We start from the raw sequence: 23989 nt of genomic DNA on the forward strand, positions 1-23989 counted from the left end.
TTCACTCTCAGGCTCTGGATGAGTATGTGTGTGCATGGGACAGGAAGGGCAGCAGAACAAGAAACAGCTGCCTGCTGTGTGCTAGGGGAGAGGAAGGGTGATCCTGCTCACACTGGTTACCCCACAGAGCTTGGCTGCCGTAGGTGAGGTCAGGAGCTGATGATCTTTGCCTCTGTTCTTCTTTGGCAGGATTTCATGAGAAGGATGGCAAAGCCTATTGCCGCAAGGACTACTTTGACATGTTTGCTCCCAAGTGTGGAGGCTGTGCCCGGGCTATCCTGGAAAACTACATTTCTGCCTTAAACACCCTGTGGCATCCTGAGTGCTTTGTCTGCCGGGTAAGAAAAGCAAGGTCCTTTGTGGCTGCTGGACCCCTGTCCTTCACATCCTGCAGGCGTCTGGTCCCTTATCAGGAAGGAGGAATCTGTGGGGTCATGAGAGACCGCCAGCACCATGAGATAAAAACATCAGCAACCAAACAGCTTCTATGCTCCTCTGCCTGTTCACATGAAACCTTCTTGCTTCATTGCTCTCTCTGTTCCCAGCTGCAGTTAAAGGGCTTCTGCAGCAGTGCACAGATAGACAGGGACATGTTTTGTGACCTTTAAACAATGATGAGCTGAGCTGCTCTCTGAGTACTTGCCTCAGAGATCAGATTTTGAGGATCTTCCTCTCATGCTCCATCTGACAACGTAAACTAATGAAACTGACCTTGTTCAGACAAGCAGGCACGTCAGTGGAGTAGTGGCAGGCTCCATACAACAGGCATAATAAACAGGAATACTGCAGATTAAATGCTTGGCACTCATTCAGAGAGCCTTGCAAATATTATCTCTTGCAGGCCCCAAGAGAAGAGCAAATAGAAGCCAGTGTTTCCTAGAGTGAAACAAAAAGGCAGAGGCCGGATTAAGCAGCAGAATCACAAGCTGCTGGTTCCTGCTGTTCAGGGCACTGCGCTGCCTGTCCAGCGCTGTGTGGGAAGTGGAGCCACCGAATGGCAGCACTGGCTGCGTGGGGCCAGGCAGGGCCAGGCTTTTTGTGCCAGCACTGAGCTGCTTTCATGCACTTCTGCCTTCCTTCTCCCTGCTGTCACACTGCTTGTTGTATTGGGGTAGCTCTGATGTCTTCCAAGGCACAAGGCAGGATTCTCTTCCCCATTTTGCTAAAGCAGAGCAGAGTTTTCAGCTGTCCCGCTGAGGCAGGAGGCTGTTTATTGGACTAACTGTCTGCATTAGATATGTTTTGGACTTGCTGTAGGCAAATGGTGTTTGGTGGCGGTGTTGTGAGTGTTCAGCTGCTTGTGGCTCTGCTTGTTGTTTGCTGGGCTCTTGTTTGTGTTGGGGTCCAGCTGAGCTTCCTCTGTGGGAAAGAGGTTAGTGTTGTCTGGGCTGGCAACACCAGGATTCTGGAGGTCTGGCTTCTCCTCTGGGCCCTTCTGCTGCTGTGTTCAATGAGTGACATCTGGGTCCTGTACAGAGCGTATCTAATGCCAGTTCTGGAGGGACTGCTTTGGGAAATGTTCTTTTTTTCCTCAGATGGAACCAGCCCCACAGTCATTACGTTTTGCTGTAAGAAAACCTGGGTTGGTCCCCATCCTCTGCTTCCCACTGAGGGGAAGCTGGGCTGAGATTAAAGGAGTTAAAGGAGAGGAAGGTGCTGCGGTGTTTCCTGTCCCGAGGGAAGGACCGTTCCTCCCCCTGCCTGGTAGCTGGTTGTGTTTCCTTTGTGCAAGGGAAGCCGGCTGGAAGCCGTGGCCATTTCCTTGCTGGTGGCTGTCACTGTCCATCTCTCAGCCTTCCCCTGGCAGCTCTTCCCAGCACACAGTGCTTTGGTTCGGTGCAGTCAGGCTGATGAAAGGCAGCAGCTCACACTGCAGCCATGCAGCCGGTTTGCACTGCAGAGCAGAGGTTTGTAGAGCTCCCTGCATCCCCAGCTCAACACTCAACCCGTGCCCTTCTGCTTTCTCCTCCTGCAGGAATGTTTCACTCCATTCATCAATGGCAGCTTCTTCGAGCACGACGGGCAGCCCTACTGTGAGGTGCATTACCACGAGCGCCGCGGCTCGCTGTGCTCCGGCTGCCAGAAGCCCATCACGGGACGCTGCATCACTGCCATGGGCAAGAAATTTCACCCCGAACACTTTGTCTGTGCCTTCTGCCTCAAGCAGCTCAACAAAGGAACCTTCAAAGAACAGAACGACAAGCCCTACTGTCAGAACTGCTTCCTCAAACTCTTCTGTTAAAGGCGTCATAGACGGGAGCTAAGCATCTTTCTGCCGCCCCTTGTGGCAGTTCTGTCTCTTTGAACATTACTGTGATTTAGGAACCTTTCCAGGCAGGGCTGGGGGTGGGGGCAGCGCTCAGTGCTGCTGCGGAGGGGCAGTAGATACAGAGATGAAGTGGGCCATTACACTGGAACTGCCCTCGCTGTGCCGCGGTGGAGATGCTCGGTCCCATCCTTATGGTGCATCCATGTGTGACACCCGGCACAGCGAGGGCACCCCCTGATCTCAGCAGCGCTTTGTGCTACGTGGCTTAAAGACCAGAGCCTCAGCCACGGCCCTGCAAGGGGCTGCCCAGCCCCGTTACACTGTAAGGAGTCGATACCACTTTCTTTTTGTTGTTTGTTTGGGAGAGGAATGAAGGTTTTACTCTGTGGGTCCTTCCTGGTTTGTTGCTCCACGCCTCTTCTCGGCACGTGGGAAGCAATGGGCACTGCCAGCAGGGTTGGGTGCAGGGAGTCAGTGCAGCCTTATACAGCCCGGCCCCAGCCATCAATCCATCAGTCCATGAGTCCATGAGTCCATGAGTCCATCCATCAGGGCCTGAGCTCCTCCTGGTGGGGAAGAAGTGGAGGGTTTAAGAAGCCAGGAATGGAACCCAGCCCTCTCTTTCTCTCTGTCCTTCCTCTCTTTTTGCCCACCTTTGGCCTCTCCCCTCCCTGCTCCAGCAATAACTTTTGTACTGACTGTCACACTGGTCCCGGTTTTACTACGGGAACAAATGAAACATCCCGTCTTTGATAAGATTTCTACACCGAGTTTTCAATTCGTATCTAATTTTTTTGCTTTTAATCCTCTTATACAGAAATTGGTTTTGAAGTGATTTTTTTTTGCAGAGAGCGACTTTTTCTATCAGCGCTGCGGGACGGGGCCCTTCAACACAACGGGGCCATTAAACACCACGGGGCCCATAACCACAGCGGGGAGGTGCCGGGCTGTGCCGGGGCTGCCCCTCATGGCCGCAGGCCGAGCCCTGCCGGTGCCGGGCGGTGTAACCGGTCGCTCCGTGTAACGCAGTCGCTGCGCTTTGCTTCCATTTAAGTTCTTGCAGTTACGCCAATAAAGTTTGTACCATTTCTCCTTGTTCCGCTCTGTCCGTCAGTGCCGCCCCCTCCGTTGCAGTTCGCTCCTCCGGCCGCCAGGGGGCGCGCTGCGCATTCGGCCATAGCGCGGCCTGTGCGCCGTCAGCGTGGGCCGCCTCCCGCCCTGATTGACAGTTGCGAGCAGCCAATGGGTTGAGCGAAAGCCCTCCCGTGGCTCGCTGCGATTGGACAAGAGCCGCTGTATAAAAGGCGGCGGTCCCGCCCTGCGGCCTTTCTTTCTCGTAGCCCTCGTGGAGGTGGGTGCGCCGCGCGGCGCCTCCGGGCGGGTGTAGGCCCGGATCGTCTGTAGGGGTGTTGGGAACACGGGGTGTTGGGGTCATGGGGGTGTTGGGAACACGGGGCTGTTGGGGTCATGGGGGTGTTGGGGTGACGGGGTGTTGGGGTGACGGGGTGTTGGGGTCCGGGCCCGGGGCGGTACGGTCTGACCGAGCCGTTCTCGCAGCTCTCAGCTCGTCTTTAAACCTCCGGGCGATCCTTGGAGCACCGCCGCGATGCCCAGGGAAGACAGGGCCACGTGGAAATCCAACTACTTCATGAAGATCATCGTGAGTGACAGCGGGGAGCGGGGCCGGGCCGCGCCATGAGGGGCCGAGCGCCGCCAGGCCGCCATGAACGCGATGGGGCGCTCAGTGAGTGTGTGTGTGTGTATGTGTTTGTCTGTGTGTGTTTGTGTGTGTTTGTATCGCAGCAACTGCTGGATGATTACCCGAAATGTTTCGTGGTGGGAGCGGACAACGTGGGCTCCAAACAGATGCAGCAGATCCGGATGTCGCTGCGAGGGAAGGCCGTGGTGCTGATGGGGAAGAACACGATGATGCGTAAAGCCATCCGAGGGCACCTGGAGAACAACCCCGCCTTGGAGAAGTGAGTAACGACCCCAGCCCTGCGCCAAGGGCTGTGTTTGTGTGTGTGTGTGTGTGAGCAGCAGGATGTGTATATGTGTGTATGAGTGGCCGGGCTGAGCGCTCTGCTTTCCTCCAGGCTGCTGCCTCACATCCGTGGCAATGTGGGCTTTGTCTTCACCAAGGAGGATCTGACTGAGATCCGGGACATGCTGCTGGCCAACAAGGTATGAGGGCAGCCCTAACAGTGCTGGAGCTGAGAGCTGCTGAGTTAGGGATAATACAGAGGTGTTGGGGTTGCCTGGTGGGTTGGAGCCCCGTGGAGCTGGGAGCCAGGCCCCTGCAGCTGGGGGTGACTCACCAGTGTTCAGTTCCACCCCCCATCTGTGGGTGCCCAGCTGACATCCATCCTGCTGGAGCACCTCAGGATGGGGCTGATGCTCCCCTGGGACCTGAGAGGTCAGTGCTCCTCCAGCTGATCTTGTTTCTTCCTGCAGGTGCCGGCAGCTGCCCGTGCTGGTGCGATTGCTCCCTGTGATGTGACTGTGCCAGCCCAGAACACCGGCCTCGGACCTGAGAAGACCTCCTTCTTCCAGGCCTTGGGCATCACCACAAAGATCTCCAGAGGGACCATTGAAATTCTGGTCAGGAACGAGGATTGATGGTTCTATTCATAATGAAGTCCCATATTAGTGGTCTGACCGCTTCACTCTGGGCAGGGTTCAGTTTTATGGTGGAGTGGGAGGTGGGTTTAAGTTCCTCCATCAGATCCCAGCTGTGAGCTTGGGCTCTTCCGGAGGCATTCAGGAGCTGCAGGGGCTATTAATGCACTGATTTCCTCCTGGTGAGCAGCGCTTACTTGTGAGGTTTTAACTTGTGAAGGTGGACTTTGAGTGTCTTTTCCTTGTGCTCCTCTGTTACTTCAGTTCTGTATGTCATTAGGAATGCACCTTTGTGTGCTGCTGTACTGCTTTACCAGAATATCTCTGTGTGTATTGACTCATTTTCCTCTTATTTTCTCAGAGTGATGTGCAGCTCATTAAGACCGGAGACAAAGTGGGTGCCAGCGAAGCCACCCTGCTGAACATGCTGAACATCTCTCCCTTCTCCTTCGGGCTGGTGATCCAGCAGGTCTTCGACAATGGCAGCATTTACAACCCTGAAGTGCTGGACATCACCGAGGAGACCCTGCACAAGCGTTTCCTGGAGGTCAGTCCCGCAGCCCCTGTTGGTTACATTCACCTCTTATGCTGCAGGGAGAAAAGGGAAAGGAGACTGTGTGCCAGGGTGGTGTCACCTCTTGTGCTCTGTGCAGCGCTGCAGAGCCAGGAGCTCTCCTAGGAGGAACTGTTGGCCAAGGAGTGCCTTCTTTAGGCTTTTTTGGCTGAAGCAAGGGGAAATATGTCCTGTATTCCATTAACTGAGGTGTGTGTGGGGTTGGTGAACCCATTAAGACAGTGAAACACATAAGGAACGTGGAAGCTGCTTCAGAAAAGTCCTGATGTGGTTCTGGTGCTGATGCATCGTGTGGCTGCTCACAGGAGCTGCATTCATTCTATGGGCACATCCTGTGCTGTTGGTGGGTATCGGTGCCATCCCTGCACAAACACACATGTCTCTCTTGCAGGGTGTCCGTAACGTTGCCAGCGTGTGCCTGCAGATCGGGTACCCGACCATCGCCTCCGTGCCGCACTCCATCATCAACGGCTACAAGCGGGTGCTGGCGGTGGCGGTGGAGACCGACTACACCTTCCCGCTGGCTGAAAAGGTAACGGCAGCACCCGACGGCGCTGGGGGTGCTGGGGGTGCTGGGGGTGCTGCTGCTCACAGTGAGCGTCACCTGTGGCTGAGGTGTGACTGGCCAGAGTGTTCCATCCAGCTCCGTGTTTCCCCGCAGGTCAAAGCTTTCCTGGCCGACCCCTCCGCCTTCGTGGCGGCCGCTCCGGTGGTCACTGAAACAGCCGCACCCGCCGCTGCCGCCGCCCCGGCCAAGGAGGCGCCGAAGGAGGAGTCGGAGGAGTCGGATGAGGACATGGGCTTCGGCCTGTTCGACTAGCGGGAATAAAGCCAATAAAGCCGAGTTCCGCTCCATGTGTCCGTGTCCCGGCGCTGTGCTCGGTGGGGCGGGTCGGGCTGTGCCGGGTCGTGCTGTCGGTCTGTGTGGTGGCGCCCCCTGCCGGCGGGGCGGGTTGGCCGGTGTCTCTCGTCGCGGTGTTCTGTCTATCTATCCCGTCGTACCTTGCGGCGCACACCGCCCCGGAAGGAGGGAGCGCTTCCGGGGTCGCAGGCGGCGCCATGGCGGCCGACACGCAGGTGGGTTGGGGCCGGGCCCGGCGGTGGCGGCGGGATCAACGCGGCTCGGCCTCCCCGCGCCGTTCCCCGCCCGCTGTTTCGGTCCCTCGGTGCGGCGGGACACGGGGCCGTGCCGCTCAGCACGGGGCGGGGGGGGCTGTGCTGGAGCCGCCGCGAGTTGGGGAGGGGGGGGTCGGTCCGTGTCCGTCCCGGTCGTTCCGTTCCGTGGGTCCGTGTCCCGCCCCGCTCCCTTCATGTCCCATCGGAGCCCGGCGGCCCGTCCCGCTGCTCCCCGCCCCGTCACGAGCTGCCCCGGCCCGGCGCCCCGCCACGTTCCCGTGTGTCCCACGAGGAGCCGCAGCCGGTTCCGCTCCGTCCATCAGCGCTGCCCACCGAGTCCCGCGGTGCTGCCGGGCTGCTCTCGTAGCTCACTGGTTGTTCGCGTGTGTCCAGCTCTGCTGATTCAGCAGCACCACGAAACGTGGCTCGGTCGGTTCCATGGGCTGCTCAGTTTGCTGTGTGGGCCCCGGTACCCTGCGTACACAGAACACGGCAGCACGGACATGCAGAGGCGTTCAGTTCTGTGCCATGTTCTGTAGTTTCCCTGGCTGCTGTTGGTGACATAAGGGAGGAGTTTTATAACAAGGCGTAAATTCTTTTAATCTGACGAGTCCAATGTACAAAGCTCCTGGGCCGTGTGTGCTGATCCTGGGTGAGAATCGAGGCAAGTTGTGTTCCCTGCAATCACTTGGTTCCCTGCGAGTGATTTCACAGCCAATGGCAGGAACCACAGGTTGGTGTTGTGGGAGATGTGGGTCACTCTGCGATGGCCCCCAGCAGTTCGAAGTCCCATTTAAGGTGTTGTTGGGCTTTAGGAGGTAGCACTTCCCTGGGTTTATAGCTTTTCAAGTCCTTGTGCTCTCAGGCATTGATTGGTCTCTGTCCTTTTAGAAGGGTGAGTGAACCTTAAGGGGTGCCAAGATAGGTCAGCGAGCAGAAAGCTGTCGTCCTTCAGTTTAATAGGAAGTCTATGGAGCTGCATCTTGAGTGAGCCTTTCCCTGCTTGGTGAGGCCACGGCTGGTTACATTTGGTCCATAAGAGGTTGTGCAGCTGCTGGTTGTGCTGTCTCTATGTGGACACCTGAGGAGCTCTGATGTCTTTTCCCCATCCGTGTGTGCTTTCAGATTTCTGACACACTGAAGCGGTTTGCAGTGAAGGTCACCACAGCCAGCGTGAAGGAGCGGAGAGAGATCCTCAGTGAGCTGGGAAAATGCATCGCTGGGAAAGGTGAAGCATTGGGGCGCTGCTTTGATCACAAGGGTGGGGGGGGAACATTGGAGTCCATTGTTCAGGTTGTGTGTGAGAGTTGGGGCTGGATCTGAGGAGCACGGGGTGGCAGCACCTGGGCTATGTGCTTTCTTCCCAGTTAACTCCAGGTGTGCGCTGTGTGTAACACAGAACTCTGTTACTCACACAGGCTTTCTCCATTGAGGAGCTGTAGCATCACATGTACAGGTTTTTCATGGGGACGTGGATTGCTTGCTTCTTTCTGACCCTTTTGCTCAGTTTTGTAATGATTCGTGGAGTATTTATATGGACCCATGAAAATATTTCTGTATATAGAGAATATATTTTAGATGGTCATGAGAAAAGCAGCATTCTAAACAATCCTTTTGATTTCTCCCATATGCTGGAGGTGGCTGTGGAATAATGTGTGTCCCAGTGTTGTCCTTGTTTAAACAATACACATAAAACATGCCAAAAAGGGAAATTAAATATGATCCTTGTGAACACCTTCATACGTGATGAAATAAATCACTTCCTGGTTGCAGTTACAAAGTGTGTTAAATATATGGTGTATTAAAGAGCTCGATGGTCTGTAAGGAAACATTGTGAAATTCCATCTGTTACAGATCTGCCCGAGGGTGCAGTGAAAGGCCTTTGCAAACTCTTCTGCCTTACTCTGCACCGATACCGGTGAGTAACTTGGTGCACAAAGCTGCGTTATTCAATCTGTTACTGTTAAGGCATTTATCAGCTACATCGGCACAGAGCATCTGGAAATGTTACTATTCAGTGCTGTGTAGATGCTGGTGACATGAAAGATGATGTCTAGTAATGATCCTCTCAAGTCAGGTTTGACATTAAAGAGTTTTACGACTCTTGTTCTGTACTCCACTTTTGATTTTGAAATTAAAACTTGCATCTTGTGTTTGCAAGAATGTCCATCTCCATGTTGTTGTCCTTTTGAAATGAGAGAGAGATGTTCTTTAGACACACTCAGGCAGGGTTACAGAAGAGAAGCTGCTCAGAGCCTGTGTGTTCCTTTGGAGCCGGCTGGTTGGTGCCTCCTGTTACGTGTTATCCACATCACTTCTGTCAGCTGGAGAAGGGAGCGGAGCTTTCTGCCAGAACCTTCTCTGCTTCTTGGAACAGCCAGGATAAAAGAACTGTTGGCTGCAATGAGAAAGCAGAGCCCTTTGTGTGCTGCGAGGGTTGTGATGTGTGTCGTGTTGGCAGGATTCCTCATTCTCCAGAGCTGTGTTTTTCATTCCCACTAGCGATGCGGCGTCGCGCAGAGCCCTGCAGCTGGCGCTTCAGCAGCTCGCAGAGTCCCAGCCGGATGCAACAGCAAAAAACCTCCTGCAGTCACTTCAGTCTTCAGGGATCAGCGGCAAGGCTGGAGCTCCCAGGTACGCGGCGCTTTGTGTGGAAGCACTTCTGAGTTGCTGGTGCTTTCAGGATGGTGGTTAAAGAACTATTTAAACACAGTTTAAGGACTGGCTTAGACTGTACAAATGTTGTTATTTTACCTCTTTCGCATCTTCTGTGAAAGCAGAAGGATTTTCTTAGTGTAAATGCTGGCAGATTTGGTCCAAGTTACAGTTTCAGATCTGTTGAAGTCTGGGGAAATAAGGATAAGCTCCTACGAATGCACCTTCTCCATCCACCTCTTCTGACTGAGCAGAGATGTAGCTTTTAAATAGATACATGGTCTGGGTTTAAAGGTCTGCAGGGTTACAGTGTTTACCCTTCAGGTGGCTGCGCTGGGGATGCTGGCATTGCACATCAGAATATTTGCTACCTTATCTCACTTAGAGAGGGATCAAAATGGGGTGGGATCCTCAGGGAGCTGAGAAGTGGCTTCTGCCACCTGAAGTGGAGGAAGGAGAAGAGAATTGGCATAAACGAGAGCTGAGCGGTGTGCTGGGAAGGAATGCAAGCTGAGAAATGATTTGGCATCTATGGCTGTGAAGTGAAATGAGCAGCAGATGAGAAATCTTGAGTTACTCTTTGGGCATTCTCAGTTGGCAAAGTATTTATCTCATGTCTGTAACGCTTCTGGAACGATCAGAAGAAGATCTTTCCATTCCCAGCAGATGAGATTTGGCCTCTTTTTTGCCAATCAGAAGTTCTGAGTGTTAAATGTGAGCTGAAGCACAGCAAGCAAACCCCATCAGAGCTTATAAGCACCAGTTATTTCTTCTAAGGAATAAGAATTTAGCTGTATTTTTTTCTGCTATAGATTGTTTTGCTGATGATGTGATGCTTTGTCTTGGTGTAGATGCACTGGCTCTGGATCAGGAGGTGTAATGTACGTACCAGGAGCTGTAGATTTACCACTATGTTCTGTTTCCACAACAGTAAGAGCAGTGGATCCGCAGCCCTGCTGGCACTCTCCTGGACGTGCCTCCTGGTACGCACGGTCTTTCCAACATCTGACAAGAGACAGGGAGAAACATGGAAAAAACTGGTAGGTTCTTTTTGGTTTGTAGAAATACCTTTTGGAGAACAAGGACTCAAATATGTATTGTGTCTTCAATATGATGAAACACTGCAAGTAGTTCTGAATGTGCCTAACAACATCACATTAAAACCTGGGTTTATAGGATGATTTTCTTTGCTTTCTGGTGGATTTTCATCTCTCCTTTTCTGGAGCAGGCAGGAGATGGCGCAGTCTTGTCCATGCTCTGCACACAGTGGTGTGTACCTGTGTTTCTAGGCTGTGCTGTGCTAGTGGTGCCTCCAAGGTGCTGTCTGAAACATGCTGTCAACTCCTCGTGCCTCCCTGCCTTGCCTGTGATACTCGGTCATAAGGTGTTAGGTTGCCTTTTGCTTTCTTTCTGCCTTCTTTGATAATCTGTTGCTGGGACCACACTCATAGCATCTTGGAATGTGGTTGGCATACACTTTAAGAAGATGTAACTTGATATAATCGTTGGTTTCAAAGTCAGAGCTTCTAGAACTGTTACACGCAGTTTGCGGAGTGGTACATGTAGGTTGGAAACTGGCAGCTTCTGATATTTCCTGTTTGAAGAACTGAAACAGCCTCAGGACTTCTTTGTAAGCAGATGGAGTTGATCACTGGCATCTGACGTTTCTGGTTTGACATGAGCTCTCTGTGAAGCAGGCCCATGAGGGTGTTCTCGGCTGTTTCCCTTGGCAGGTGGAGGTTCAGTGTTTACTTCTTTTGGAAGTCTTGGGAGGCTCTCATAAGCAGGCAGTGGTTGGAGCAGTGAAGAAACTGAACAGACTTTGGAAAGAGGTGATGTATACTTCACCTAACTTTATTCAGTAGCACTTCTAGCTTCTGTTGTATTAATGTGCTATTTCTTTTGCTTCCTCATCAGAACCAAGATCTAGTGGATCAGTACCTGTCTGTCATTCTTGGTCTTGAACCAAACCAGAGCTATGCTGCAATGCTGGGACTTGTGGTGCAGTTTTGCACAGCTCAGAAAGAAACTGATATTATTAAACGCCACAAGGTAAATCTGCCATATTCCTGGTTTTAGGTTTTTTTTTTTGTGTTCTGGTTTGTTTTCTTTTTAACCTTTTCTTGGGAGTGGGTAATCAATAGCATTGTTACACTGCAGCCTTCACCCTGGTTGTAGGAATTGAAGGCTGCAGCTGGTTCTCAGTGGGTTTTGGATGCTGGGCTGGTGTGTACAGCAGAGAGCACTGATCTCAGCTCTCTTGTGTGAGGATAAAAACAAAGCTTCTGCTCGGTGGATGGGGCTGTCTTCCACAGCAAAGTGAAGTGTTGAGACAGTCCTGTGGTGTGCACAGAGCTGTGTAGGTTATGTTGTGGCTGTCATTGATATTTTTGCTTGTTCAGAGTGCTCTTCTGGATTTCTATGTGAAGACCATCCTAATGAGCAAGACAAAGCCTCAGAAGCATGTGCTGGTGAGACATACTCTTACAGGGCTGTTTATGCTTTTGTCCTATATGCAGTGTCTGCTGCTGTGCTCAGCACTTTGTTCCCTTTGCAGGACAGCTGCTCTCCACTTCTTCGATATGTCTCTCATGCTGAATTCAAAGACTTACTTTTGCCAACTCTGCAGAAATCCTTGCTAAGGAGCCCTGAGAATGTAATTGAAAGTGAGTGTCATCACTGCACGTTGCTCTGCCAGAGTGCACGACCGGTTGTTCCTCAGAGTTCTGGAGTTGTGAGGGCTGTGCATCCCTCTGGACTGTGAGCATAGACAGGAGGACTGTATGGTTTCTAAGGTCTGGATGTGGAGAAATGGCATTTGTGGTGTTATTCCAAGTGTCTGGGTATGTGTTAGCTACTGTTTGTGCTGAGGATAGAATTTCACAGCTGAGTGCTAAGAATAATCCTGAATGAATCTGTTGATTGGGCATCAGTTTTGGTGTTTTTCATCCCCACTCTCTGCTCTTGATTTGTACTGTGTGGAAAGATGTATGAAAAAAGTAAAATCGCTCATTTAACAAAATATAATATGACTTTATTTCTTTTGTCTTCAGCAATCTCTTGTTTGCTCTTGTCTGTTAACCTGGATCTTAGCCAGTATGCTCTGGACATTGTGAAAGGACTGGCTGGTAAGTGCTTAATTCTGGAGGGAATGATGAATTCAGAATAAGGCTTTCTTAATTTTTTGGCTGTAGCAACTGGATTACTGGTAACAAGGTTGATTTATTTGGATGGGAGGACAATACTGTAACTTGGTAATATAACTTAATAATATATGTCTATGTGTATATCATTAAGAGACAGTATGTCCTTGTCTCATTGATTTTATGCAGTTTGTAATAAGGAGCTCTTAGTTTGTGCGTCATGTTTTAGGTCATCTGAAATCCAACAGTGTGCAGCTCATGGATGAAGCAGTTGTTGCACTAAAGAATTTGGCTCGACAGTGTAGTGATCCTTCTGCCGTGGAATCACTGAGCAGACACCTTTTTGCCATCCTAGGGGGTGAGTAAATCCTAGATCAAGCAGTAGAAGTGAACAAAGCTTTGTTGCCTTCAGGGAGTTTTGTGTATTTTATTTTCTGTTGGTTTTGCTTGTCTGTGTGGTAAGGGTTGCTTAGCTAGGATTAGGGATAACATCATTTGTATTTCAGAGAAGATACCTGATGTAGCACATGGCCATTGTCTGTAAGTCAGCCATCACCTCTTTGTTTCTTGTTGACAGGCTCAGAGGGGAAGCTGACTGTTGTTGCACAGAAGATGAGCGTCCTTTCAGGTGAGGATCCTAAAAGAAAGCAGCTTCTCAGGTGGGGAAAATCCACCAGGTGTCTGAATGAGGGAATTCTGAGCTTTTAGGAATCCCTGCATGGTTATTCTGAATTGGCCGTAGTTAATGCCATAGAGGGTACTGAATATTGCAGGCAAATTCTTGACTTGCTCTTCAAAGGAAATCGTTGACTCATAAGCTAAAATGTTTTCTGCAATGAAGGTATCCTGGGTAAAAATGAAGACAAGGTCCTGCAGTGTTGGTTGGTGGTGAATTTGGCATCCAGATGTAGCAGTGAGGGAGAGATGTTTGTGCAAAAACTGAAATGTGATTGAGATTTTGCAGCACCTGCTGGTAGTTTGTGCATTAATGAGACAAGTCTTTCCTTCAGGGATTGGCAGCCTTAGTCACCATGTGGTTTCTGGATCATCTAGCCAAGCTCTGGCAGGAACTGTGGCTGAGCTTTTCATCCCCTTCCTGCAACAAGAAGGTGAAATCATTTGCCTTTTTTTGGGGTTTGCTAAGCTGCTTTTATCTCAGGCAGGCATTTTGTGTGGCCTGTTGTGCTATCAATTGCACTGTTTTATTGAGTAGCCCTGTGGAGACAACGCCGTGTCTGCTAGAAGCATGTGCATTCATTTCCTTCCTCACCCCAGCGTTGTAATCTGCTTTCTGTTTTCTGTGTTCCTGTGTTTTATGCATTTTCTGTACTGATGTGGATGCTGTGTTACTTCCTAGTCCATGAAGGCACATTGGTTCATGCAGTCTCTGTCCTGGCTCTGTGGTGTGTTCGCTTCACCACTGAAGTCCCTAAGAAGATGGTGGAATGGCTAAAGAAAGCATTTGGCCTTAAAACCTCGACTTCAGCTGTGAGGCATGCCTACCTGCAGTGCATGCTGGCCTCTTTCAAAGGTAAGGCTGCAGCTGTTAATAATTCTCTTGACCGTGTGGCTTAAGAGAATCGTAACCAACTTTTGTACTTCTTAAATATAAGTAGATGGCTGTGTGGGATAAGAGATTTTGTGAACTCTCATAAGCTTACGGCTAAAATGTTACCTGCAAATACTCCAGTGTACAGAACTGCAGCATCTTTTTTCTTTCTTATAGTGTCAGGTGAAGAGTTGCTCCTGGAAATATCAGGAACAACCAGCTGAGTTCCCTGGGAAGGGAGGGTGGCAGATCAGTGAGATTCCTCACCTTGTGACCATTTGAGACGTAACAGATGGTTGTAGCTTGCCAGGAATTTACTTTTGTCCTCTTAGAGAAATGTAGCCTTTAAAGTCAAACTTCCCATAATTTGAACTACTTCCTTTAATGTCACTGAATCGTGTTGGGATGAGATCATTTTATCTGTGACAAAAGGGCTAAAGTTATTCTCACCTTCATGGTTGAAGTCTAATTATAGTAGTGATGGGCAGATACTCTGTGAGATTCAGGGTCTTCCCTGTAGGTGTGTGGTTTGCTTCTTGAGTCTGGCAACAGAAGAACCATTAGTATCTTTCATGTAACACATGAAGGACCTTGTTTTGCAGTTTGTCTTGTTCTGTCTCCTCAGGTGACACATTGTTACAGGCAATGGACTTGCTACCCATGCTGATCCAGACAGTGGAAAAAGCAGCATCTCAGAGTACTCAGATTCCCATGGTAACAGAAGGGGTTGCTGCAGCTTTGTTGATCTGCAGGATGTCTGTAATTGAGGGACAAACTGGTAAGGTGGCAAAACATGTATCAGAATCCAATACGAACAGTTTCTGAGGAATAACTTTTTTTTCTTGACTGTGTGCATGAGATGCCGTTTCCTTAACTGGTGTGTTGCTTCTGTGTCAGAATCACTGCCCTTTGCTAAACCAGGGAGGGGTGTATTCTGATCTCTCCTGGTGATGTCAGTGATGAATTTCTGTGGCCTTGCAAATTGCAGCATCCATTTGCTTGGGGCAGCATTTCTCTTTCTGACAGAGAATTCACCCCAACCTTACATGCTCGGACACAACTGCAATCGAAGTGTTACTTGCTTGTCATTCGTGTAGTATTTTTCACTATTTTTGGAAAACAGCAGGATGGGATCTGAGCCTATTACAAGAACTATCTGAATTCATACCTCTACCAGGATATAAAATTCAGATGTGTTCTATCAAATGACAGACATCAACTTCCTCCTTTTCTTCTTTTTGAGGAAGTCTTGTCCTATGAAGGGTTAAGGGGAGGCAGATTTTACATTTCATAAGTGTGCTGTAGAGAAATACCTGTTTTTTCAGCAGATTTTTTTGAATGTGTTTATAGTTCCAAATGAGAAGCTTTAAACTGAAGACAAGTGAAGCTAGGAATAGCTTCAGTAATGTCAGGAGAAAAAAAAATCAGCTTTATTTTATATACCTTGGTAAGCTGTTACTTGTTTTGGTAAGTCCTTAATAAGCATCTGTTCTTTCCTAGCAGAGTCGAAGCTGAGTGGCTTCTGGCAGCTGATCCTAGATGAGAAAAAACAGATTTTTACCTCTGAGAAGTTCTTGCAGTCCGCTTCAGAGGAAGGTAAATTGTCAGTTATGTTGTATCCAGCTACTGTTTAATTCTGTGACCTGCTACTTAAGAGAGCTACTGTTGTAGTTAGCTCTGTTCTCTAAGTCTTGGAAACTTTTGTATTGCTCCTTCACCATGTTAGCTCCAAAAATTAGTGCTGGTGTTTTGAGAGTAAGCATTGTCATGGTTTGTTATTGGTTAATAGTGAGCAAAAATATCCAGCTAATGTGTTGAACATCCCCGAGCTACTTCATTCCTTGAATGTCAAAAGTCACCTGTATCTTACTTAGTGTGGGTTATAACCTAACCTGTGTTTCAGGGCTTTCTGTTTCTTCTCTTATGATATGATTGAATACTGATATACAAACCAAAGGAGTTAATGATAGTGGAAGGTCAGTTGATGACATGAGATAAAATACCTAGGCTACAATTCACATAGAATTATTCACTTCTATATGAATTCATTACACATCTTATTGAAGGTGTTTCAGTAGTGCTTAGGAATTAACAGTACTGATGCAGCGAACAGGATCATTATTATTTGGTTTGCTCTGTTTACTTACACAAAAAGGGCATCTCATACCGGTCAGTGAAACTCTGCTGGGATGAAGCCAACTGCATTTCTGTAAGCTAACAACTCTGTTTCCAGTCTTGTCAGATCTGACCTGGACTTAACTCTAGCTTCACTTAGAAAGGCTTATGTAGAGGCTCATTTTGGACAGTTGTTTGAATATGTCCTGCTTGCTATTTGTTCATTCTCAGGTTAAAACAAAAAAAAAAAAAATCTTCATCCCTATGAAATCACATGCTGCTTTAAATGTCTGTTTGCTCCCCAGCAATGTGCACTGTGCTGCAGCTGACAGAGCGCCTCCTCTTGGACCAAGCACAGCGGCTCCCTGAGAGTAAAATCCAGTATGTAGAGTGCACTTACTGCTACTGATCTGTGTCTGATTGCTGGAAGTTAATGCAGGTGGTGGGAGGGGGCAGGCCTGGGACTTTGCACGGAATGCTGAATGCTTTGTGATTTTGTGTTCTGTTGCTTAACCCGTTTGTTGTTCCATTTTCAGGCAGTATCACCGTGCTCTTGTTGCAGTACTGCTGAGTCGGACCTGGCATGTTCGAAGACAGGCCCATCAAACAGTTAGGAAGCTTTTGTCCTCTCTGGGAGGGTACAAACTGGCCTACGGGCTCTTAGAGGAGCTAAAAGTGGTTCTCAGCTCTCATAAGGTGAGTAGTCAAGAAGCCCGGTTCTTTCTTAGCTGTTTGTATGCTGCTGCTGATCAGCTCCCTACACTAGTTTTGCTGTTAGAATTGAAGTAGAGTGTGTTAGGAAAATGGTTCAGTTCCAGCTTTGTTTAAAAAAGAAAAACATTGTGTGGTACCACCGAATAAGCTAGCACAGTGTCACCTTGCTAAATAGATTAAGTTGCATTAATTAGGTACTACAAAGTAGACATCGTAAACAGTCTTGTGTTACTGCTTTGGCCTGAATTAAGTGTTTTTAAAAGATACAAGTAGACAGCAGAATTTGAACGTATTCTTGCCAACTGTTACACCTTTTCCAAAGCCCTCTTTGCTAAAAGTGGTAGTTTTATTTTGCTCCAGTGTGCTGAATCTAGGATTAGATAGTCTCTGTTCTGATTCCTTCCATCACTGTCAGCACTCTGTTGTGTTCCACTGTTATCCTTTCTTTTCTTTGAAAGCTTCAAGGTTGCATTTTCAGAAGGAGCTGAATGTTGGTGTTATGTATGGTATGACTCTAGGAAACTGTGCTCAGGAAGGCTTGCTGTGATTATTAGTGGTGAGCTGTCCCCTAGGTTATGCCTCAGGAGGTCCTGGTGACGGAGTCAGGTGAGCTGTCAGAGCAAGGAAAGACTTATATTCCTCCCCGTGTTCTTCATGAGGCACTGTGTGTCATCTCAAGTGTAGCTGGGCTGGATGTGGATTCCATTGAGACAGAAAAGCTGGCTCTGGAGATGCTGCTGGTGAGCCATCATCCATCTCTGGGTAAGTGAAGGGATAGGATCACACTCATGGATGATGGACATCTGTGTTTAATAGTATTTGCAATCTGCTTTGTATTTATTATGTCTGCTTTTTCTTCATGCTAGTGGCAGTACAGCCAGGTCTTTGGCCAGCTCTCCTTGTCAAGATGAAGATAAATCCCAAAGACTTTATTACCAAACACCTGAATGACATATTACCCAGACTCACTGCCTACACTCCAGACAACCAGGTGATAAACTTCTGCTTTGCCTCTGACAGAATAAGGATGTATTTCTGAGCAAAATAATTTGTTAGTAGAGTTAAGTACTAAGTGGCTTGTAAGGAAGGAGGTCTGCCTATATGCCAGGGAAAAGGCACTTCCAAAGTGAATGTCTCCAGTGTGAAAACAGCTGGGCTTTAAGGGGGAAAAATGTGTAGCAGCAGCTAAATAGAACTCTGGATAAATATCTGGTACCTCCTGGATGAGTTATTAAGACTTGAAGGATGTTGTTCTCAAAGAATTGCCTGCTTCAGCTGAGCATACTTCTAAAGCGGTGCCAAAGAATACTGATTATATGATTCTTATCTCTTTGTTTTCTTGATAGTCATCTCTGAATGCAGTGGGATCTCTCTCTCTGCTCTCACCTGGTAGAGTGCTCCCACAGCTCATCAGCATCATCTCAGCATCAATGCAGAATCCAGCTCTGTGCCAGGTTACTCGAGAAGAATTTGCCATCATGAAGACACCGGAGGGAGAACTGTATGATAAGTCTATAATACAGAGGTAAGACTTTTATAATTTCTTTTCTCTGTGAACATGGAGATCGATTCTTTCTGGCATCTGACTGGTGGGCGAATGGATTTGTCAGATGTTCTGTTTCTGGACAAGAGTTGCTGTATTTCTGTGCCTGAATCTTAATCCAGAACAGTCCTGATTCATCTCTGAACTTCTTTTCTCAGTGCTCAACAGGACAGCATGAAAAAGGCTAACATGAAGAGGGAGAATAAAGCCTACTCCTTCAAGGAGCAGATCATTGAGCTGGAGCTGAAGGAGGTAAGTTGGTGTAAACCAGAAAGCTGTTAGTGATGATTGTGACACCAGGTATTTCATCTGTTTTGTTGCATGGCTTATGGCATGTGTTTACACTGTTGGTAAAGATTCTTCAAATTTCTCTTCTCTTCTAACTGTATTTGTATCGATTTCTGCTGTATTCTGGTGATATGAGTGTGCTTGCTTGTTGGTAATACCTGTTTTTATCTCTTCTTTAATGTGTTTTGTATGACTGTCTCAGTAAGGGTTGTGAAATAGATGCTTTGGTCTTGTTGACAGCCAGCAGCTGTGCTCAGTCTGGACAGAGCAGTGTGTCAGTTGTGGGAAGGGTTTGATGAAAAGAAGGGAGCATACCGGACTGATTGGAGTATTCCTTTTTCAAAGATTGACTTCTTTGTCCAGGGGAGATCGATGTGTCCATCCGCTGTAGGAAAAAGTAGGCAGATCCCTGTTGATAGTCATTTTTTTGCCAGTTGAAAGCTGGAAAAAATTACGTTATGCTGCTAATAGAACACTGAAGTATCACTAACCTCCTGATTTCGATTTTTTGTCTTCAGTGTGATATGCATGGAAAAGTATTCCTTGCTTTAAAAGTAAATTGAGAAAAATAGCATGTCCAACTTACTCCTCTTCCTAAATGAGGGTGTAGTGTTAAGAGTTCCCAGTTAACAATGCCCATGATGTGCTCTTTGCAGGAGATAAAGAAGAAGAAGGGGATAAAGGATGAGGTGCAACTGACTAGTAAGCAGAAAGAACTGATGCAGGCACAGCTGGAAAAGGAATCTCAGATAAGAAAACGACTCAAGGAGGTAAGTGTTGACGATATTCTTTTTGCCAGCTCTGTAGCTACCAGAGTAATTTATGGTAGTCATCCACACTGTTTCTCTTACAGCTTGATAATGAATTGGAAACAGCCTTGGGACTATTGGACACAGTCATCAAGAGAAAACCTCCTGGTCTAACGCAGTACATCCCTAGTCTCGTTGGTTCCTTTTTGCCACTTTTCAGATCGCCTTTGGCTGCTCCAAGAGTTAAGGATCCTTTTCTTTCCTTGGCTTCCTGTGTCATGCCTGCTCGACTTAAAACCTTTGGTTAGTATTTGCAGTTGCTGTTTAAGGGCAGGGTACATTATTTTCATAGCAGGGAGCTCAAAATCCTTACTCTTCCATGATGAAGATCATTACTGTATACCCAGAGGGTAAAAAAAAATGGGGGGGAGGTGACTGCAACATCCCAGCGATCCCACTGATATGAGGGTCCTAGTCGAAAGACAAGGAGTTATGCACTCAGGGTGCAGCTGATCACACTGGGATTGTGTCTGTTCTGGAGAACTTGGGGGTTATGAGTGAAGCTGTGATAGCCCTGAGGACAGGCCAGCTGATGCTGACTTGGAAACAGCATCTATGGGTGATGATAATGGTGCTTGCAAAGTGGCAAAGGCTAAAAATTTCAGTGGGATATAAGCTCCTCAGTTACCTATGGCGTCTTCTGAACCCAGTGCTCTGATGTCTGTTACAGTTGCTGCCTTCTCTGCAAGATTTAAGTCGGTGCTTTCAGGGCTACTTTCACACTTTAGCAGGAGCACACAGTAGTGTTCATGTAGCAGTAAATGTAACTGCTGTGAAAGATGTCTCCTATTATCCTTGGGGCTGTGCTTCCTTCTCAGCACCTCTTCTGTTGCCTCGGCTGTTTCCCAGAGCTTTGTTAGAGTTCTTCAGTCTGTGTTCCTCAAGACTTTTTTCCTCAAGAAATGTTTGGTTTTAGTCCTCTCATGTATATTTTTCTTTCACACCAGGTACTTTGGTGAGCCACGTGACCTTGCGCCTGATGAAACCAGAATGTGAGTTAGATGAATCGTGGTGTCAAGAAGAGCTTCCTACTGCTCTTAACAGAGTGGTTAGCTTGCTGCATGCCCACACCATTCCTAGTCGAACTGGCAAAGGAGAGACAGGTAAAAAGTACTGTAGATCTTACCTTTCCACAATATCTCAGTGAGCTGTTTAAGTTTTGGTGGTTATATGTTTCCTAGGTGAGAGTCCCATTTTTTTTTTTTTTCTTTTTAAATTGGATTAAGTTTATTCAGAGACATGAAAAACTGTACCTTTTTCTTTCTGTGGTGTTGGTAGTAGAAATGATGTTACAAGAACATTAAGTGTAGAAATGAAATAACCTGTTCTTTAAATAGCTCAGACAAAAATAATAGCAGTGAAATTAAAACCCATCTTTGCTAGAGAGTCCTTGCATTTCAAGACCACTTAGAGTGGTGATTTAGTGAGACTAAGTGGAAAGATGAAAATAATTGCTTGTTATCTGTGATCTCAGCAGTGAAGTGCCTGTGGCCTCTGCTTGTTTGCTATGTACTACTGCAGTTCATGAATATTTTATTCTGGCATGATTGCAGAAGCAGCAGTTCCTTCCTCTGTAGCATGAGGGCAAGCACCAGTGTTTTTACAGTGCAAGTATAGTGATGTGAGTTAACAAGAACCTGTTTGCTTGTTTTTGATCACATGGTTAGTTTTAATCCAGATCCGTTCCGGAATCTGCTTAGTGATGGCATGTGTAAATACTTGTATCACTAAGCAGTAATAGGCAGTAGTGGAGAAGAGGGTGGGTAGGTCTGCTTCTTTTGGAAGTAGGGATGGCTTAGCCTGTCCTTACAGATGTGGGGTGCTGTAATGGTAGAGGTGATAAATCCATGCTTTGCAGCTAATCGCTTTCAGTCTTAGTCAGAAACTGCTCTGGCAGACAGTTCATAACATTTTAAAGGAGATTGAGGATTCCATTTGCTTCCATGCCCCAGGAGTTCAGTCATCCCCTCACAGTTCTGTTGTCAGTCAGCTCTGCAGCTATGTGGCACAAACAATCCTCACTGCTGAGCAGTAGCAGTTGACCATGCTGAGCACCACTTCAGCGCTAAGCATTTTGGTGATAATTCAGTGTCTCTGCTGTGATGTTTATTTCCATAGTAAGTGCAGATTCATTAACATTTGAATCTTTTTGCTTGCTTATTTCCAGACAGTACTGCAAGTATTTTCAATGCTCCTCCTTCTGTATTTCCTACTGGTTACTGCCTGCTTTTCTTATTTCTATTTATTTTACTTCCCCTGGAATAGAAGGCAAGAGGTTCACTCATACTTACTTGGGCAACTCAAATTGTATTTGCAAATGATTTTCCTGAAAGTTCTTAAAACACTTCTGAGTGCAGTCCTACAATACTGTTCAGTAGGGGTTGGTTTCTTCAGTTACCAAGAGGCTTCAGAGAAACCAAACGTCTTTATAATGCTGATGGAAAAATGCCTTTTATTGCTGACATGACAAGATACAATTCAAAGTCATTTCATATTGGTCAGAAACAGCTACTGTGCATTAAGAGAATGTTAATCTTCTCAGATAAAGCCTTCTCCTTGCTGCATGCAGCGGGACTCTTGCTTAAGCCAAAAAAATATCTGGCCAATAACTTAAGAAACAAAAAAAAGCAAATAACAAAGAAAAATCCTTCATCTGCAGATTTTTTAGCTAAGATTTTCATGTTAGATAGTTGAAAGCTCACAGGGTGTTTGGTATTTGAAATCTTTCCTTTGAACTACTTTTGCAGTATCCATGCCCTACATAAGCTGACTAATACTGCAGTATTGTATCTGCAGTGCTCTTCATCTGCATCTCAGAAATGTATAATGTTCTCTGACAGTGCAGATGGGGTGTTGGAAAAAGCCCTTTTCTTTAGATATCCACTCCTTTAGTTTGAACTATATGTATATATACAAAATCTCCAGTGGAATCACAGAGGCATATGTTCAAGAATATTTTTGCTAACCTACATATTTTATATATTTGATACCTATACCCAGATGGTGAGTGATGTTGACAGCTTATCTGAAACAAAAAGAATCATTCATTCATTCTTTTTTAATGTGGTATTCAGATTTTCCTTAGACTTTTTGCTTTGGACTAACTGGAGGATTGGGATGAGAATTTGTTATGCCCAATAGCCAACCCCCTGTGAGAAGAAAGGATCAAAGTCTTTAAAAACAGGAACCCAATAGCCTTAATTTTTTCCAAGCAGAAAAGAGTTTGAGCCTTGTACAGCATTAGGGAAACCTCTTTCTCAAGATTCCGAAGGCAGGCTGGAGTAACAGGTTAGCTGGGTTTGTAGGAAGTGTTTGAAGGGAATACAGCTGGCAAATGAGCTGTTATTTTGTGACAAAGCCATTCTAACAGTGAGTTAGTTAACTTGTATCAGATCCCTGTGTGAATTCTCTTGCTCAGAATAAAATGGACTATATTTTTTCTTTTCCAGTTTAATTCATCTGAATTCTCAGGGAGTTCATTCGCATATTCCAACAACGTAATTTAAATACTAGATTTGCAATTTTTAACCCTGGTGAATTTAATTTTGTCGTCTCCTCCTCCAAGTACATCTAAGATAGACAAATCCAAAGCTTTGCATGTCTGTCTACTTAGCATGTTTGTACAGAAGGTTGGAGATGGCCATGTATGTTTGAATCTACTGAAGTGCTCATTTTCATGGAGTCTTTGAATGGCTTGGGTTAGAAAGGAGCTTTAAAGATCATCTTGTTCCAACCCCAGTGCTGTGGACAGGGTTGCCAACCACTACATCAGGCTGTCCAGAACTCTGTCCAACCTGGGATGGAGATTGACCTCAGCCAGTATTTTGACATAGCTTTGAACAGCTCTGCTTATAGGATTGTTTCTCCTTCTCGCAGGTGCTGCCCCATTATCAGCTCCAGCATTTTCCCTCGTCTTTCCTCTCCTGAAGACTGTTATGACTGAGACATCCCATGACAGTGAAGATAAGGAGGAATTCCTGGTCAAGATTCTGCAGATCCTCGCAGTTCATGCTCAGCTGAGATCATCAATGAACGGCCAGGCTTTGCTGGTAGATGAGGTAAGTGAGAGCTGTCACTTAACAAAGTGAGGTTGTTTGATTTATGGCTGTGTGTGTCAGCCTCAGTTTTTTATCATAGTTCTTAAATAAGTCGTTCTATACATGGGTGAAGTGCTTTGGAGTCCCAAGATATAAGACTTTTTCTTCCCACCTCCCCTTTCAGAATGGCCCAGAGTTGCTGCCTCGACGGGACATGCTGCTTCTGCTGACCCAAGTGATAGCAACAGGCTCTCCACGGTTACAGGTGAGTCCTCAGCTTCATAACCACAGTCAGGATTCTGCCTCAGCTGCATCAGCATTGGACTGAGGGAAATATATCCACCAGATTAAAAAGTCTGGGGATAGTGGTTGATATATATATATATATGTTCTTCATCTCCTGTGTTTACAGTATTTTTCCTGGAATAAAGTATTTGATTTTTTTTTTTCCCTGTAAGTTTTCTGCATCAAAACATATTGTTCAGTTTTCCACAGGTGTTATTTTAGTTCTCCTCTAAGGCTTTGCTCAGTCAAAGAAAATCAGTGGCCAGCAGTAAT

At 47.1% G+C, this 23989-nt stretch overlaps 3 protein-coding genes across 25 annotated transcripts in view; all 3 read left to right on the plus strand.

Annotated features, from left to right (window-relative positions):
• Positions 1-3357, plus strand: part of PXN (paxillin) — a 38077-nt gene extending 34720 nt beyond the window's left edge. For all 14 annotated transcript variants that reach the window (XR_014949179.1, XM_085556147.1, XM_085556152.1 and 11 more), the window contains 2 exons: positions 190-338; positions 1976-3357. Coding sequence is in view for 13 of the 14 variants with exons in the window: in XM_085556147.1 (XP_085412273.1) it covers positions 190-338; positions 1976-2242 (416 nt within the window). In the remaining variant the exon portion in view is untranslated. The remainder of the gene's footprint in view (positions 1-189; positions 339-1975) is intronic.
• Positions 3358-3594: 237 nt separating this feature from the next.
• Positions 3595-6317, plus strand: RPLP0 (ribosomal protein lateral stalk subunit P0). Its single transcript, XM_015877961.3, has 8 exons — positions 3595-3620; positions 3827-3929; positions 4073-4248; positions 4366-4453; positions 4724-4870; positions 5250-5435; positions 5854-5994; positions 6124-6317. Exons 2-8 carry the CDS (start codon positions 3876-3878, stop codon positions 6280-6282), a joined length of 951 nt encoding a protein of 316 aa, XP_015733447.1. The 5' UTR covers positions 3595-3620; positions 3827-3875; the 3' UTR covers positions 6283-6317.
• A 180-nt stretch (positions 6318-6497) lies between these two features.
• The window catches only part of GCN1 (GCN1 activator of EIF2AK4), a 38682-nt gene continuing 21190 nt past the window's right edge, over positions 6498-23989 (plus strand). For 4 of the 10 annotated variants that reach the window (XM_015877953.2, XM_015877955.2, XM_032447886.2 and 1 more), the window contains exons 1-27: positions 6498-6539; positions 7704-7806; positions 8433-8496; positions 9081-9212; positions 10165-10273; positions 10967-11065; positions 11151-11285; positions 11636-11704; positions 11791-11899; positions 12287-12361; positions 12606-12734; positions 12954-13004; positions 13387-13485; positions 13734-13907; positions 14551-14703; positions 15426-15521; positions 16346-16421; positions 16577-16736; positions 17327-17516; positions 17621-17745; positions 18101-18279; positions 18456-18549; positions 19242-19355; positions 19439-19637; positions 20342-20497; positions 23271-23452; positions 23616-23696. In XM_015877953.2, coding sequence (XP_015733439.2) covers positions 6522-6539; positions 7704-7806; positions 8433-8496; positions 9081-9212; positions 10165-10273; positions 10967-11065; positions 11151-11285; positions 11636-11704; positions 11791-11899; positions 12287-12361; positions 12606-12734; positions 12954-13004; positions 13387-13485; positions 13734-13907; positions 14551-14703; positions 15426-15521; positions 16346-16421; positions 16577-16736; positions 17327-17516; positions 17621-17745; positions 18101-18279; positions 18456-18549; positions 19242-19355; positions 19439-19637; positions 20342-20497; positions 23271-23452; positions 23616-23696 — 3171 coding nt within the window. In that variant the 5' untranslated portion in view covers positions 6498-6521. Of the gene's footprint in view, positions 7312-7703; positions 7807-8432; positions 8497-9080; positions 9213-10164; positions 10274-10966; positions 11066-11150; positions 11286-11635; positions 11705-11790; positions 11900-11952; positions 12077-12286; positions 12362-12605; positions 12735-12953; positions 13005-13386; positions 13486-13733; positions 13908-14550; positions 14704-15425; positions 15522-16345; positions 16422-16576; positions 16737-17326; positions 17517-17620; positions 17746-18100; positions 18280-18455; positions 18550-19241; positions 19356-19438; positions 19638-20341; positions 20498-23270; positions 23453-23615; positions 23697-23989 lie in introns of those variants that run through there. The other 6 variants (XM_015877954.2, XM_085556112.1, XM_085556115.1 and 3 more) reach the window with 5 other exon arrangements.

Source organism: Coturnix japonica, chromosome 9 (genome assembly GCF_054131305.1).
Source record: "Coturnix japonica strain WE chromosome 9, WE-NBRP24, whole genome shotgun sequence".
NCBI lineage: Eukaryota > Metazoa > Chordata > Aves > Galliformes > Phasianidae > Coturnix > Coturnix japonica.